Raw genomic sequence first — 16,372 nt, forward strand, 5'->3', positions numbered from 1 at the left:
CCCTGTCCAGCCTGCTGGGGGGCGGGGAGGAGGGGGTCTGGGAGAGGAGAGAACCCTCATTCTCCCCTGACTTAGTCTGCCCTCTCCCCATCTCAGGATTTATTCATCCTCTACTTAACCTCAGGAACGAGTGGTTATTAACTATGAAGCAGAAGTGAACACAGGATGTCAAACAGAGCAAAGGAGAGACAGAGGTCTAAGGGAGGGATGTGAGGAAAGCATGTGAAACACTACAAGGGATATTTTTTCGGGGGCAGGGGATGCTGTTGACAGGTTTCCTCCAGTACCTAAGACCAGGAGTTAGTGAGGATCACCTACTTACTGTGTGTCCAGCACTGCATTTTGGTAAGTGGAAACGATTGGGAGTAAGCTGTGCTTTCTAAGGGGCAGGAGCCCTCTTCCCTCCCTCCACTGCCCTCAAGATCCTTTCCAATTTCACTGGCACTGGCACTAGTGGTTTTTTTGAATGTATAAACTGCTCCATCAGTCTGTAGGTCTTCCAGGCATCTGCCTTTGGCTTCAGGAGCATAGGGCAGGAAGTCTAGCTGGGTATATACTGCACATAACCATCTCCCCAACCTATCTGCATAAAGAGACCAGTCTTCTGTCCTGAAGATGTTTAGCAGTTTAAGATTCTCTCCTGCTCCACTAACCTCTCCAGTCTCTACCTAATATAATCATGGGCTTGAGGAAGACTAAAAGGAAGCCAAAACTCATAAAGGAACCCCTGGCTTGGATTGCAGGGGATGGTGTGGGTTTGCAAATAGATGGGTCTGTGAGGCCGCAGGGTGTCGCCAGAGTAAGGACGGCACGGGAGCGCGCACGGCCCCAGGAACTACAGTTCCCAGGAGGCCTTGCGCGGACGCCCGGGAGCGGGGCTACCCCGGGGTGGGGCCTGTGGACTGCGGCGTGTGGGGAGCTAACGCGGCTCGGATGGCCGGGCAGGTGAAGGACCGCGAGGCCTTCCAGAGGCTCAGCTTCCTGTACCAGGTGAGTCCGCGTTGCGGCGCACGCACGGGGAGGCGGCCCAGTGCGGAGGGATCCCAGTGACGGCTCCTTCCCTCAGGCTGCTCACTGCGTCCTCGCGCAGGACCCCGAGAACCAGGCACTGGCGAGGTTTTACTGCCACACGGAGAGGACCATAGCGAAGCGGCTCGTATTGCGGCGGTGAGAGGGGTGCGGAGCCCGGCGGCGGGCTGGACGGGGGAAAGAGGGGAGAGGGAGAGCGGGCGCCCAGACCACCACCTACCTCCGCCCCCAGGGACCCTTCGGTGAAGAGGACCCTCTGTCGTGGCTGCTCTTCCCTCCTCATCCCGGGCCTGACCTGCACCCAGCGCCAGAGACGTGAGTGCTCCCTCCTGCCGAGGTGGGAAGTTTGAGGAACACCTGTGGGCTGGGGGAGGGCACGGGCAATGATCCCTTCCTCGATGTAGATGGGTGCCAGGTTTGGGATTTGGAGGCGTCGGCTTTCTCCAGCTCTGAGTTAATAACTTAACTCCACTTGGACAAACTAGGTCTGGGCAGTAGAGAAGTGACGTTGCCATGAGAAGCAACCTCGCCCGTGCATGATAATAGATGTTATTTGACATCTTGGAGGACATGATTCCCATATTCATTCATTCATTAAACAGTTATTTTTCTGAGATGTGTCAAGTATTGCTTTAGAGTCATTATTCTCATTGAAATTATAGTCTGATGGGACAGACTAAGACAGAAACAATTAGAATAGCATAGAAAAATGCTTTAATTAGGGAAGTAGAATACTAAGTTACTTAAACCAGTGATGGTGAGGTTCATTATAAGGGAAGGGAGTGGGAGATGGAAATCCTAGGCATTTGTGAGGCCGCAGACAAGAGAGCTTGTGGTGCTGTCAAGGAACTGAGAGCCCAGGAGGCTGGCTTTGATGTGGGCAAGGGCAAGTCAGGAGGCCGGAGAGGGAAACAGGGCAGATCTTGAAGAGTCTTGTTAAGGAGTTTGGACTTTATCTTAAAGGGTACCAAGAGGGACTTCCCTGGTGGTCTAGTGGTTAAGACTCCGCACTCCCAATGCAGGGGGCCCAGGTTCAATCCCTAGTCAGGGAGCTAGATCCCGCATGCAGCAATGAAGATCCCGCACGACCGACCCGCACGCGGCAACAAAGATCTCACGTGCTGCCACTAAGACCCGGCACAACCAAATAAATAAATAAAGGGTACCAAGAAAATGACAGACTTTATGCAGACACCTGACACCATCAAATCAAAGTGGGGAGGGAGTAGAATCCCTACTGGAAAACGGTGGAGGCAAAACTGGGTGCAGGAGACCTTTTCTTCTCCTAAACCTGGGCACTCTCTTTTTCCCACATGCACCCCAGGCTGCAAGGCTCAGCGCTGGACTGTACAGACCTGCCTGATGTGCCAGCGCAGCCAACGGTTCCTCAACGATCCTAGGCATCTGCTCTGGGGAGACCGACCTGAGGCCCAGCTGGGGAGCCAGGCAGGTGAGAGGTGGTTGAGAAAATGGGGGGTACCCCAGGAGAGTAGGGACAGTGGGTAACATAGAGCTGCAGAGGACACATGGGTGGGTTCTGGGTTGGTGTGAAAGGTGCCACAGTCTTAAAAAACTAATTCTGCTCATCTACTCAGATCCCAAACCACCACAACCCCTGCCAAACACAGCCCACCGCATTCCAGCCCACCTTCCTGAGGAGAAAGTGCAGCCTCAGAGTTCCAATCGCCAGTGATGGATTCACCCTGTCTTCCAAATAAATTTTAACTCTCTTTAACTTTGCATGATTCTGTTCTGTATTTCAGCTCTTAACTCCATTTTCCTCTGTTTCTGTCTGTATTTCTCTGTCAGCAGCTAACCTCTTCTTTGTCCTTTTAGTCCTTTGTCGTTATCATCCTCATACTCCCACCATTCAGGGAGATCCCAATTACCACTTGGCCCCATGAAGCAGCTCCCATTTCCAGGACCCTGCCTCCAGTGCCCCTCCACCCCTGCTTCCTCAGTGCAGTGCCACGATTGGAACTCAGGCTCCGGGCTTGTCTGCAAGGCCCTGATCCTTCTTAAGGCAGTCCATTTTTAGGTAGCCCTGACTGTTGACTAAAGGGCTGGACAGACAGACTGCTGATGCCACTGATGCTGTTTTTAAAGGAGGGAAAAAAAGTTTGGGTGGGGTTGGTGGAGGGAAGGTTTAGATTCTCCAGGCCCACTTCCTTTTGGGTCTTTTCCCAATCTCTGTGTTTTCTTCTATAAAATTCTAATAAGAGAAGTTGTACAACCTGAACTAATAAAGTCAAAGGTATAACAAACGGACACTGGCAGATATTACACAAGTAAGTTCTGTAGGTAAACCTTCAAGGTTTTCTTGAGAATCAGTAAACAACAAAAATTGTTTTATTTGATATCCCTGGACAATTTACTCGAAGTCAGAATTTCAGACTGACCTCTTTGCTAGGTGCCAGCTAATCAGTTTACCCCAAAAGTAGACAAACAAAATTCACTATTCCCAGAATGCAGTTTCCTCTCTTCTCTTTCTCTTGTAAATCCTGGTTGCACTTATTCATTGCTGCATAAAAATCACTGCATAATGTTGTAGCTTAAAACAACAATGATGTGTTATTTCCCCTGATTCTGTGGGCTAGACTGATTGAGGGCCTGTCTGGGTGGTTCTTCTGTTCCGTATGGCATCAGCTGGAATCACTCAGCTGCATTTAGCTGGAGGCTGGTACCTGGTCTGGAAGACTCAAAAAGCTTCATTTGCATGTTTGCACCTCATTGCTTCTCCATGTGGCCTTGCTCTGTAACTGGCCTTGACGTCCTCACAGCATGGCTGTCTCTGGGTGGTTGGACTTCCTTACAAAGCTTCCGGCTTCCACAGAGAGTATTCCAAGAAGACAAGCTCCACGGTGCAAGTGCTTATCAAGCCTCTGTCCTCTTCACGCTTGCTAATGTCACCTTGACCAGAGTAAGTCATGTGGCCAAGCCCACGTTCAGTGTGGAAGGGGCTACACTGGGGCATGGATACTGGGAGGTTCATTGGTTCCTTGAGGACCACCAGTGTAGCAGTCTACCACATCCTTGTTTTGCCTTTGTCCCTGACTCATTCTCTTCACTGATTCCTTCACATGCCAGTACGCTGTTTGCATGGAAAATACTTATCAGTGTGCAAGTAACTAAATGTTTCTGAGTTATTCTTTGACATTTATTTCTGGAGATAGTATTCAACGGGTCAACTGTAGCAGCCAACACAAACATGTAGCCTGAAGATGCACCCCATGCAGGCCTGGACCCTTTGTGTCCTCAGCTCACCTTCCTTAGTTCCCTCCTTGAGTGTCATTTCTGAGCTGGTTGGTTCTTACGCACTAAATCTGATTCTTGGCCAAGTTGTTTTGAGTGTGATTATGATTGCACATGACTGAACATGTCCACAGTGGGATAGCACTGGGGTTCCTCTAACTAGAGATCATAGCCCTCTTCCTCCTCCCAAAACTCTGTCCTTTTTCATGTTTACTTATTATGATACAATAGTTGTCAGTATGTGCAAAAATGGATTTCCTATAACAACAAGGAAATCAAAGCCCTATTATTCAATAGTCAGTTTTCTTTAATGTTTCTAAACAATTCAGTAATTCAAAATCTGTGCTCTTTTAGGACCTGTTAGATAAAATTAAATAGAGGAGAGAGAAGAAACTTATGTCATCCCAATTGAATCAAAAAAACAAGGTCTGGGAATCCCCTGGCAGTCCAGTGGTTAAGACTCTGCACTTCCACTGCAGAGGGCTCGGGTTCCACCTCTGGTTGGGGAACTAAGATCTGGCAGGCCACATGGTGTCGCCAAAAAAAAAGAAGAAAAAAAGATTTGAGGAAGGTAAGGGATCTAGTCATTGTTGGTTCAAAACCTCAGGAGCTTCCTAGGTAAAATCTGAAACCAGCCCCTGTACATGGAGAGCAAGGAGAGATCAAAGAAAGAGGCAGACCACTCCAGATTGGTAGGTGGCAGGTTTAAAATAAGCAAGGAAACTTACATACGAGGCTTTGTCTTGGGCAGCAGCAAGACGAGTAGACCTCCACACTCACCCACCAGAATCTTAAAAAGTTTATATAGAGGCCTTAATAGGGTTCAGTCATGCTTTCAGCCCAGATGGTCTCAACAACACCTTGCTCTCTCAAAGTTGTGCCCTTGGAACAGCTCCCACTGTGGGAACAGTGGGCAGAACTCACACTCCAAGGACAGGGGAGTGGGTGAGGAGCCCCTGATTGCCTGGGTCCAGTTCGAGGGTCAACCAGCAGTCATGTCCTCATGATTACCTCCTTCAACAGTCATGCAGATATCTGGGAGAAACTTCCAGGCAGAGGGAACAGCTCGGGCAAGTGTCCTGAAGAGGGAGCCTGCGCAAGAGCCTGAGTATTCATAGTTCGCAAGAGGCCAGTGTGAGTGAACAGAATGAGCCAGGTGGAGAGTAGTAAATGTGGCCAGGAGATAATGGGAGACCAAGGATCTCTAGGCCATCATAAGGAAATTGACTGGTTCATTGGAGGTTTTTAGCAAGAAATGACATGATCTGGCTTAACATTTTAAAAGGATCACTCTGATCTAACAGTAGACTAGGAGAGCAAGATTGGAAGAAAGGAAAACAGGGAGCTGTTGTGGTCACCCATGTGAGAGATGATAGTGGCTTGGACAAGGGTCTTCACAGAGGGAGAGCAGTGTTCAGATTTTAGATCTAGTTTGAAGGTAGATCCCATAGATTTCCTGATGGACTAGCAGAGGGATGTAAGAAAAAGGACAAACAATTCCACAAAACTAAAGTTTAAACGGTCTCGTGATATGTGCTATAATATATTCAGAACAAGATATTGGTCTGTACTTTGAAAATATTCTCTGTAAAGGATATTTTATGAATTCCTATTTGATCCAAATGTACAGAGTCCAATATATCTCCAGCCCTGATGTGTGTATTAGTTTCCTAGGGCTGCCATAACGAAGTGCCACAAAATGGGTGGCTTACAACAACAGAACTTTATTCTCTCACAGTGCTGGAGGCTAGAAGTCAAGCCATCCACAGGACAACACTTTCTCCAAAGGCTCTGTAGAAGGAGTCTTCCTTGCTTGTTCCTAACTTCTGATGTTTATCAGCAATCCTTGGTGATCCTTGGCTTGTAGATACGTCACTCCAGTCTCTGCCTCCAACATTGTATGGCATTCTCCCTGTTTGTCTCCAGACAAACAAGGACATCAGTCATTGGAGTAGGGCCCACCCTAATCCAATATGATGTCCTCTTAACTTGATTATATCTGCAAAGACCCTATTTCCAAATAAGGTCACATTCACATGTTCTAGGTGGACAAAAATTTGGTGGGGGACATTATTCATCTCAGTGCAGGGTGGAAGTTGGGTTTGGAATTCAATCTAATCATTCCCAGGGCTTCTGGAAAGTACACTGTATGTAGAATGGAGAGACATGCCATCACTTCTGTAACTCTATGAACTTTTCTCTCTGTAATGTTAATGCTATAAGGTTCTTAGCATATATCCTCTCATTATAAAGATAAAATACCTGATGCTGTCCATTGAGCCTTTTGAGGATCTGTTGTATAAATCAGGGGGAATATTTTCTGATTTCAAAGAAGAATGAGACAGAACAATAATTCACTGTGTTAATGAACTAAAAGAGAAAAAAAATCATATAATTTCAGTAAATGTAGAAAAAGCATTTGACAGAATCTAACATTTATTCCTAATAAGATCTCTCAGCAAATGAGGAATAGATGAAAAGTTCCTCAACCTTAAAAGGACATCTATGAAAAAGCTACAACTAGCATCACATTTAATGGTGAAAAAATGAATGCTTTCCCCCTAAAGTCAGGAAAAAGACAAGGTTGGCTACTGTCACCTCTTCTACTCATCATTGAACTAGTGGCTCTAGCCAGTGCAACAAGGCAAGAAAAAGAAACAAAAGGCATCCAGATTGGAAAGGAAGGAGTAAAATTGTTTTAGTTTGCAGAAGACATGATCATCTATGCAGGAAGTCTTAAGACATCACTTGAAAAGCTCATACAGGGACTTCCCTGGTGATCCGGTGGTTAAGACTCTGCACTTCCACTGCAGGGGGCGTGGGTTTGATTCCTGGTCCACGTGGGTTTGATCCCTGAATGCTGTGCAATGCAGCCAAAAAATAAATAAATAAAAATAAAAAATAAAAAGCTCCTACACCTAATAAGTGAGTTTAGCAAGAGTGCAGGATATAAAAAAAAATTGTATTTCTACGTACTAGAAATTGTATTTCTATACACAATTAGAAATTAATATTAAAAACCAATACCATTTACAATAGCATCCAGATATTAAATACTTAGGGATAAATATGACAAAAATTATGAAAGGCCTATATACTGAAAACTACAAAATATTGTTCCAAGACCCAAATAAATGGAGAGATATAACGTGTTCATGAATTGGAAGACTCAATATTATTGAGATGTCAATTCTCCCAAAACATGTCTCCCTAGATTTAAAGCAATCTCAAGCCCTTTTTTTTTTTTTTTTACTCTGAAAGTCATAATAGCCAAAACAACTCTGAAAAAGAATAACAAATTGGAGGAATTAAAGACTTGAGTTCAAGACTTATAAAGCAATAGTAGACAATATAGTCTTGGTGTAAAGATAGACAAATAGATCAATGGAGCAGAATAAAGTCCAGAAATAGATCAATACATGTATGGATAACTTATTTTGGGCAAAGGCAAAAAGACAATTCGGTAAAGAAATGACATTTCTTTACAACAAATGATGCTGAAACAATTGCTTATCCATATGCATAAAAAGGTAACTTCAATCCACTGGTCTCCTCAGCCCTCCTCTCACCCATCTCCTAGTCACTGCCTTTCTCTATCTTGCTGCCCCTTTTCTGTCTCAGGAACCCCTTCACCCCCTACCCCTTCCCTGCCCCATCAACCTTGGACCCCAGGAAGGAGGGTCAGACAAGGTATCAGCTCCTCCCTACCCCCAGGAGGTATTTCTACAGAGTCTGAGGATGGAGCCTTGAGCGCAGGGTGGAGCAGGGAGGGCTGGAGTATTGAAACCCAAATACCACAGATCTTCAAGGGTTAAACCTGAAGCTCAGCACCTTTCACCTTCCCTTCTAAGAGCTGCTTTCCTGGCCTGTCATATCCAAGACCATCATATTCCCTGTGCGAGTCATTATCCTCCCACCTATGGGACTTGCCTTTATCTTCTTGCTGTTACCTTGATGCTTGTTATAGGGAAGAGAAAGAGTCCAGGTAGGAAAGAGAGCCCCCATTTCCTTATGGCTTCCCCACCCTAAGTGGCGGAATTGCCCCATTTTCTGCCCCTGTTACCGCTGGGCTAGAAATGACTACACCTAGATATGCAGCAGGCTGTGGGAAGGAGACTGGCTCTCTGGTGGGCAAGGCCTTAGCCTAGTTGAGCAACCACTGCCTGGGGGGCCGAAATCTGCAGGGAGCCAGGCTCGCTGGGACTGGGTACTTGGGGTAGGAGTTTTCTGCATTAGAAGCTTGATTGTCAGGTGGGCAGACTGAGAAAGTTTAGGCTAGAAGCAGAGCAGGGAGGCTGCTGCCTGTTGAACCATAGTCCCTGCATCCCAGGACTTTCTGGGGTCAGACTGCTGCTTCAGCAGAGCGGACCACTTCGTGATGTTTACAGGCCACAGAGATCTGTTTGAAGCCAGATTTCCCCTGCTATCCCCTTGAGGTCTCTGCTCAGTAGGTCTGGGGTGTACCTGAGAGGTACCCAGGATGCCTGGAAATCAGATTTCCATAATACAGTTCACCCTCCTATAAATTCTGTCCTTGGTTTTTATAAATTTTTTATATGAAGTTAAATGTTAGCATAACAGATATGTGAATAAGTGAGAAAATTTGGTGAACGTGTGTACATAGATGCCTCGCAAGCTTAAGCATTAGGTGAGGACGGCAGGTTAACTGTAGCCAGCACAGGTGAGGACAGAGGAACAGAGCTCAGGCCACCAGAATTGGGTGTCCTCCCTGTTTTAAAAGGTACCTGGGATTTTGCTTCTACTCTGGTATGTATGGTGACGCCAACAGATCAGGAGATGATTACCATTGAAAAGATAGTTTTACTCTGGTTCCCAAGAAGTGAGGAGGGGGCGTTGCACACCACACTGAGCAGGGCCACAGGCAGAACACTGAGGTTGAGGTCAGTTGCAGATAGAGAGCAAGCGGAACAGCAGGAATGCCTGTATTGTGGTTTTTGTGGGAAGGAACTGGTGAGGCAGGGCAACAACGGGCCGACTAGGTTTGGCATTGCTAGTTTGAATAATCTTAGCGAGCTCCAAGGTGTAGCCCTAGTTGTCTGATGCCTGGTGCTGGGGCGGTTAGGGCCTAGGGTTAATGTCTCACAAGCTTAAGAGGGAATAAAGCAGGCGGGTGAGAGGGTGCAGGCTCCAGATTGGTTAGTTTGCATGTCAAAGGGTGAGCTCCTGGGAGAGTTGATTGCTATCTCTGAGAGTAGGCTAACCCCAGGAGGGGCAGTCCCTCCCTAATCTGCAAGGCCCAACAGGTCAAAAACTTCAGAAACTAGAAAATATGGTTAACATACTCACACCCAGAAGTTACAGGTCAGAGGCCTAGGGTCTCTGCCGCAGGATAGGCTTCGGGAGAGCAGCTGACTAGTCCCAATGAAACAGGAGGGAAGGGGGCAGGGCACAATCTTTAAAAGAATGATAGAGCCCGAGGACATGACATAAACTGATTAGAACCAAATAGGTCCAAGATGGCAGACAAGTTGACTTCCACTAGACCTTGAGCCGCAGTATATGCTCACTGTAACACATCAGCAAGCTAAATGACACACTCACAGGTGCCATGGCAGTTCCAACGCCGACCATCAAAGGCCAAAAAAGTGGGTGGTGGCCCGATTTCTGGAAATCCCCACAACAGCTGGAATACTCCTCCCACTCATTAGCCTATGAAATTACCCACTTCTATAAAAACTGACAACCCCATACCCTGGTGCCACTCTCACCTTCTGAGATGGGCCACACTCTGTCTGTGGAGTGTGTTTCTCTCTAAATAAATCCACTTCTTACCTATCACTTTATCTCCCACTGAATTCTTTCTGCCATGAGACATCAAAACCTGAGCTTCATTAAGTCCTGAAACCAGGTGTTAACCTGAGATCAGGCCTTTTACCTAATCTCAGATAAAAGACTGTGGGGGCTTCCCTGGTGGCGCAGTGGTTAAGAATCCACCTGCCAATGCAGGGGACGTGGGTTCGAGCCCTGGTCCGGGAAGATCCCACATGCCGTGGAGCAACTAAGCCTATGCACCACAACTACTGAGCCCTCATGTGGCAACTACTGAAGCCCGCGCACCTGGAGCCCGTGCTCCGCAACAAGAGAAGCCACCACAATGAGAAGCCGGCGCACCGCAACGAAGAGCAGCCCCCGCTCGCCGCAACTAGAGAAAGTCCATGCACAGCAACAAAGACCCAACACAGCCAAAAATTTAAAAAAACAAATAAATAAATTTATTTTAAAAAAAGACTGTGGGTTTTGGTCAGGTTCAAGTCCCAACCTGGGTTTAGGCTGGATTCGTGTCCCGGCACGTGGGTTCAAGTCCCAATCTGAGGTGCACGGTTTCACCAACACTTCCCTTTCCCGTATTGCTTCCTGATCCTGCCCTAGTCTGGACTGAGATAGTTCTGGAAACTTCACTGGGGCCCAAGACTAGCAGCTCCTTAAGAGTGTTCACCCTGGCATCTCACAGGATGTTTTCTCCTCATAAGGGGTAAAGACTGGGACTTTTTTTCCCTGAAACTGAGTAAGTAGGTAGGAGGGTCAGAGAAGGAGCCTTAGGATGAGGGAGACAGGAGTCCAGAGGAGGATTCTGTCCTCAGAATCTGTAGGCTGTGACCAGATTTATTTACAAGTTTCTGTTTGAACACCTGTTTTCAGTTCTTTGGGGTATATACTTAGGAGTGGAATTGTGGGATCATATGGTAGTTCCGTTTTTTGGGGAACCACCAAACTCTCTTCCACAGCTGCTGCACCATTTTACATTCCCACTAGCAATATACAAGCATTCTAATTTCTCTCCATTCTTGCACTTGTTATTTTGTTTGTTTATTATAGCCATCCTAGTGGGCGGGCATGAAGTGCTATCTCCTTATGGTTTTGATTTGCATTTCCCTAAAACTAATGATGTTGAGCATCTTTTCCTATACTTGTTGACCATTTGTATATCTTTGGAAAAATATCTGTTCAAGACCTTTGCCCCCCCCCCTTTTTTTTTGTCACTCTGCACGGCTTGCAGGATCTGTCATAGCGCTGGTGGGTGTGTCATTTAGTCTGCTAATGTATTACAATGAGCGTATACTGAGGCTCAAGGTCTACTGGAAGTCAACTTGTCTGCCATCTTGGACCTAGTTGGTTCTAACCAGTTTTTGTCATGTTCTATGTTTATGTCATTCTTTTAAAGGTTGTGCCCTGCCCCCTTCCCTCCTGTTTCATTTCCACTTGTTTCTCCCAAGGCCTCTCGCCTTCTGAGACGGCCCACACTCTGTCTGTGGAGTGTGTTTCTCTCTAAATAAATCCACTTCTTATCTATCACTTTGTCTCTCACTGAATTCTTTCTGCAGTGAGACATCAAGAACCTGAGCTTCATTAAGTCCTGAGACCAGGTGTGTGATCTCAGTTAAAAGACCATGGGTTCAAGCCCCAATCTGAGTTGCACGGTTTCAGTTCCTCACAGTCCATCAGTGTTCTGGCCTCTTAAAACAATTGCTCATGTAATAAGCACTCAAGATTTTCTTGAAATTCTGCCTTGGTTTTTGTTTGTCATTTCTTGCATCATTGCTGTTTTCCTGATGTGTTTCAGCACTTATCTCATTACATCTAGATTATTAAGCATGTGACTGATCCTTGAATTTCTGTCTCAGCTGCTGCCTTTGGGTTCTGCCCTTTCTCTCTGTCTTATTACACAAGGATTAGGAAGCATTCCCTGAACAAAAGAATTTTCCACCATCTCAGGGTTGAATATGAATTGCTATTAACATCTGAATTTATATTTAGAGAAGGTGGGTGTTGTACAACCAAGCCTCTTAAACTCGCAAGCTCTCCAAGGTCATCTAAACCACACTGTTGATCTTCCTCCAGTGTACAGTTACCCTGGGGAGCCAATGATGTCATAACATCCATTCCAGAGATGTGTTTTTGCTGAAGTGAATGATCCTGAAGTGTTTTGGGTTCTGATAAGTATATAGCCAAAGTGGATACTGACTCCAGGAATCCTGATCTTGTAACGTTCTCCCATTAAAAATCACCGGGAGCTATCTATGATTTAGGCATTTAGAGGTTTTTTTCATCAATTTCTGTCCTCTTCGGGGCTTCACAGCGTTGTTGAGTCTTCCGCTTGGCAGAGCCTTGCCAAAGCAGGGCAGAGCTGCGGGCTGGGAGAGGCGGCTGGGACGGGCCCCAGGCGAGCAGGGACGGAGGCCTCGGGGTGCGCTGATCCGCCTGCGGCTGGCCGCGGTGCCAACTCCGCGACACCAGATCGGTGTCTCTGCAGGAGTTCCTGGAGTTTTGTACCCGCACAGTCCAGCATCGCGGCTGGCGGATAGAGGATGTTAAATAACCGTTGGTTGATTTAAGGAATGAGCGACGCAGTGATGCGTCTGAGCTGCACAGCCGGCAAGCCGCAAACACTCCCGGGCCACTTTTGGGTCTGGCTCTCTTTTCCAGCTGCTGAGATTCTTCCTTTCCCTTTCACTTCCACTTCTCGACTTCGCTGGGAGGTCCAGCTCTGACTCCCACCTAAGAGCTTCCGCTGGTCTCCCCCTATTGTCACGCTTCTCAGACACCGCTCCATCCCCGCCACACACACACAGATATGGGACTTGTCTTGCGAGGTTCACGGTTCTCCCAGCTCAGATGTGTTTCCCAAGCTTGGACATGCCTTTTGCTTCCCAGAGGTGTAGGGAAGAAGCAATTCGACTTTGTCCTTTGAGCTTCTTGTTGTGTCTGGGAAGCGTGGGACGCTGTGGGTTGGTGAGAAACCAGAGGAGACTCAAGGGACAGAGTTCACGGTCCTTATTGTCCCTTATTGGAAATTTGCAATATCTCAATAGGAGGATTTTTCCTCAATATGAGGGGAAAAGTCAAATTGGAGAAAGAGCCGAGAGGAAGAAGAGAAGATGATGGGCTCCGGTGCTAGAAAATAATTCACGAGAAACCTAACGCAGTCTAAAACCCGGAAGAAAAGTGGCTTTGCAGAAGTTCCTCTGCAGTTGCATTGGTCACAGATTGTCAGTTTCCCTCGCCCAGAGTCCGCTCCTTTGGCGCCACCTTGTGGCAGCTCCACCCTGCCTGAATTGCGGCTCTTGTTCTCCGCTGATTGCGCGGCCCTTCCCTCACACAGGGCCCCTCAGCTACCCCAGCTCATTCCAAGTACACAAATAGCACTCAAACCTGATTTACGCAAGTGCCCCAACCCAGGAGATCCATGTCCCTTTCGCCTCGGGACCTCTGACAGCGCGGGCTTCTACTCTAGCAGAACCAGAGACCGCTGCCCTGGTCTGTTCTGCCTTCCCTTCTACCCTTTGTGGCTGCTTCATCTCAGGCATTTGCCCTTGGCTGGGATGCCAGTCTCAGTGCGTGGCCACTGGCCTAGCTGAGATCGTCATTATCTGTCCCTGAGATTTCTGCCAAGTTTTCCTAACACATTTCTTTTCTTCCAGTCTTACTCTCCTCCAAAGACTCTGCCAGCCACCAGAGAGATATTTGTAGAGCAAGATGTCATTTGATCCTTCCCCTACTTAAAAATCTTCAGTGGCCCACACAATCATTTCGAGAAAACATAGCCCTAAATTGCATATAGTCTTGAATACATATAAAGCAAAAGCTATCAATATGTAGTATACATCTGTAAAGCATTTTAATTGCAGAAAATGTATGCCAAAGTCACAGTAAATAACATTGCACTACAAACTATAGGATGTCAATAATTTGCTTCCCTTTAATCATTCTACTTACAAATTACTACTGGCCGTAGGCTGACTAATGGCCCCTAATCACATCCTAATGCCTGAAAACTGTGAATATTGCCTTAGATGGCAAAAGGGACTTTGCAGATATGATGAAACTGAAGATCTTGAAAAAGGGGGGTTATCCTGAATTTGCAGGGTGGGCCCAGATGTAATCACAACAGTCCTTATCAGAGAAGGAAGGAGGAGTCAGAGTCAGAAGAGAAGGTGATGTGATGATGGAAGCAGAGATTGAAGTGATGTACTTTAACGGTGGAGGAAGGAGCTACAAACCAAGCAACATAGGCAGACTCTAGAAGCTGGAAAGTGTAAGAGAATGAGTTTTTCCTTAGAGCCTCCAGCAGGAACCAGCCCAGCTGACACCCTGACTTTAGTCCACTGAAACTAATTTTGGACTTCTGACCTCAAGACCTGTAAGAGAATACATTTTTTTGCCCCTCAGGTGAGCCCCCAAGACTTGGAGGATCCAACACAGCTTTTCCAATTCAAATATATGGTTCTGATCTGGCTAGAACAATGGTCTTTCAGGATCATTCTTGAGTCATACTGGGGAAAATCAAGAAAACCATGAGTTACCTTGACACATCATAGCTACCAAAAATGTTTACTGAATTTATGGGGACTTCCCTGGCGGTCCAGTGGTTAAGACTCCACGCTTCCACCACAGGGGTCGTGGGCTGGATCCCCGGTCAGGGAACTAAGATCCCACATGCCACACAGTGCAGCCAAAAAGAAAAGAAAGTGTTTGCTGAATTTAAATGGATCTCTTAAATACATCACTGGTTTACATCAGCTTACAGAACCTTTGCTTGTCCACCAGGGGCCAGCCCACCCTCCTGCACTTGCCATTATTAACCAACGTGCAGAATTGTATCCTACCAAATCAGCAGCCCCACTTCTAGCACGTCTGCAGAAGAGAACCCAGGGAATGTATGTCCCAGAATCCCCATAGCTCAAGTTCAAGTTTTCCAGTGGGAGAGACTTGCATGAGATATGGGGCCCAGAAGAGGGAGATCTCGCTATCCATCAGGCACATGAGTGAGCAGGCACATGAGAAATTCTCAGCAGCTACTGTACCAGGTTTGACACCCACCTGCTTTGCCTTGCAGACTGAGACACAGGATGGGATTTTTCTCACAGGTTCTAGACAACTACAGCAATCTCCCAGAAAGCTTGTGAGAACCACCCATCAGTGCTTTGAGCTGAGATCTCCAGCATTTGCTTCCCTAACCTTCCAACTTCAGCTCCTCAGAATTTTGGTGGTGACTGGTATTATTTTCCTATATCTGCCATAGCAAATTACCACAAACTTAGTGGCTTAAAACAACATGAATTTGTTATCTTACAGTTCTGGATGTCAAAGTCTGAAATAGGTTTCACGAGGCTAAAATCAAGATGTCAGAGAGGCTGTGTTCCTTCTGCAGCCTCTAGGAGAGAATCTGTTTCCTTGCCTTCTCCAGTCTCCAGAGGCTGCCTGCATTTCTCAGCTTGTGGCCCCTTCCTCCGTCTTCTGAGTCAATAATCAAATCACTGTGACCTCTGACTCTGTCGTCGAATCTCATTCTCTAACTCTCCTGCCTTCCTTTTTTACTTGTAAAGAACCCTATGTTACATTGGACCTGCCTGTATAATCCAGGATAATACTCCCATCTCAAGAAGCAAAAAGTCCCTTTTGTCATATCAGGTGACATTTTCACATGTTCCAGGGATTAAGACATGGGCTTCTTTAGGAGACCATTGTCACGCCTACCACATGACTTCACTGATGTTTGCTCCCCAGATTTTCAACTGTGGTGGAAACTGTTATTCCTGTGTTAATTTTTTTATTCCTGGAATACCAGAGTAGGGCTGTTTTTCTGAAAAAGCCTATACTGATACAAGAAGAGCTGAAAAATTGTGCTCCTATTATCCGGACGTCTCCAAATGGTGCTGATTTCTTAATATGCAATAGGTATAAATTAGGCAGTGATCTTGCCGGGGCAATGGAAGGAGGAAAAAAAGGAATCATCAGAAAGCCCCTGTCCCTTGTCCATGGTGTCTGGTCCTCTTGGGCTCTGGGCTGCAATTTTCCTCTCACATTGACCCCAGCCAATTCCTGACTGAAAGGGCTTTTCACATGATTTGTGTTCAGTTCTTGGATTTGTCATCTTCTCTCTGTCCTCTCGTGTATCTTCATGTTTGTGTTTTTCTTCTCTTCCAACACTGTAGTCCTGCCGCGATTCTTATCATTGTACTCTTCCTGGCTTGCACACAAGTAAGCCAATTCTCCAAGAAGAAATTCCAGACACCTCTTCATTATTTGTTAGTTACTGATTTTATTTGGCTGCAGAGTTTACAGGGCAAGC

General features: G+C 46.5%; 1 protein-coding gene across 3 annotated transcripts; it reads left to right on the forward strand.

The window, feature by feature from the left end:
- Window positions 1–17: 17 nt before the first annotated feature.
- Window positions 18–2,764, forward strand: RPP21 (ribonuclease P subunit p21). 3 transcript variants are annotated; one of them, XM_082415529.1, is made up of 5 exons: window positions 18–990; window positions 1,067–1,167; window positions 1,262–1,344; window positions 2,354–2,486; window positions 2,625–2,764. In XM_082415529.1, exons 1-5 carry the CDS (start codon window positions 934–936, stop codon window positions 2,683–2,685), a joined length of 435 nt encoding a protein of 144 aa, XP_082271655.1. In that variant the 5' UTR covers window positions 18–933; the 3' UTR covers window positions 2,686–2,764. The 3 variants fall into 3 exon arrangements, with proteins under 3 accessions (XP_082271655.1, XP_082271654.1, XP_082271653.1); XM_082415528.1 differs by having other exon boundaries at window positions 40–990; window positions 1,091–1,167; window positions 2,354–2,479; XM_082415527.1 differs by having other exon boundaries at window positions 51–990; window positions 2,354–2,479.
- The last annotated feature ends 13,608 nt before the right edge of the window (window positions 2,765–16,372 follow it).

This window comes from Balaenoptera physalus (assembly GCF_965194825.1).
Source record: "Balaenoptera physalus genome assembly, chromosome: 11".
In the NCBI taxonomy this organism is placed as follows: domain Eukaryota; kingdom Metazoa; phylum Chordata; class Mammalia; order Artiodactyla; family Balaenopteridae; genus Balaenoptera; species Balaenoptera physalus.

What these genes read in the sequence shown, in the direction of transcription:
- RPP21 (XM_082415527.1), top strand. Translation starts at nt 934, where the DNA reads ATGGCCGGGCAGGTGAAGGACCGCGAGGCCTTCCAGAGGCTCAGCTTC. An exon ending in GGCTCAGCTTCCTGTACCAG is followed by an intron (nt 991 to 1,066) that starts GTGAGTCCGCGT and finishes TCCTTCCCTCAG; the next exon opens with GCTGCTCACTGCGTCCTCGC. An exon ending in CTGCACCCAGCGCCAGAGAC is followed by an intron (nt 1,345 to 2,353) that starts GTGAGTGCTCCC and finishes CATGCACCCCAG; the next exon opens with GCTGCAAGGCTCAGCGCTGG.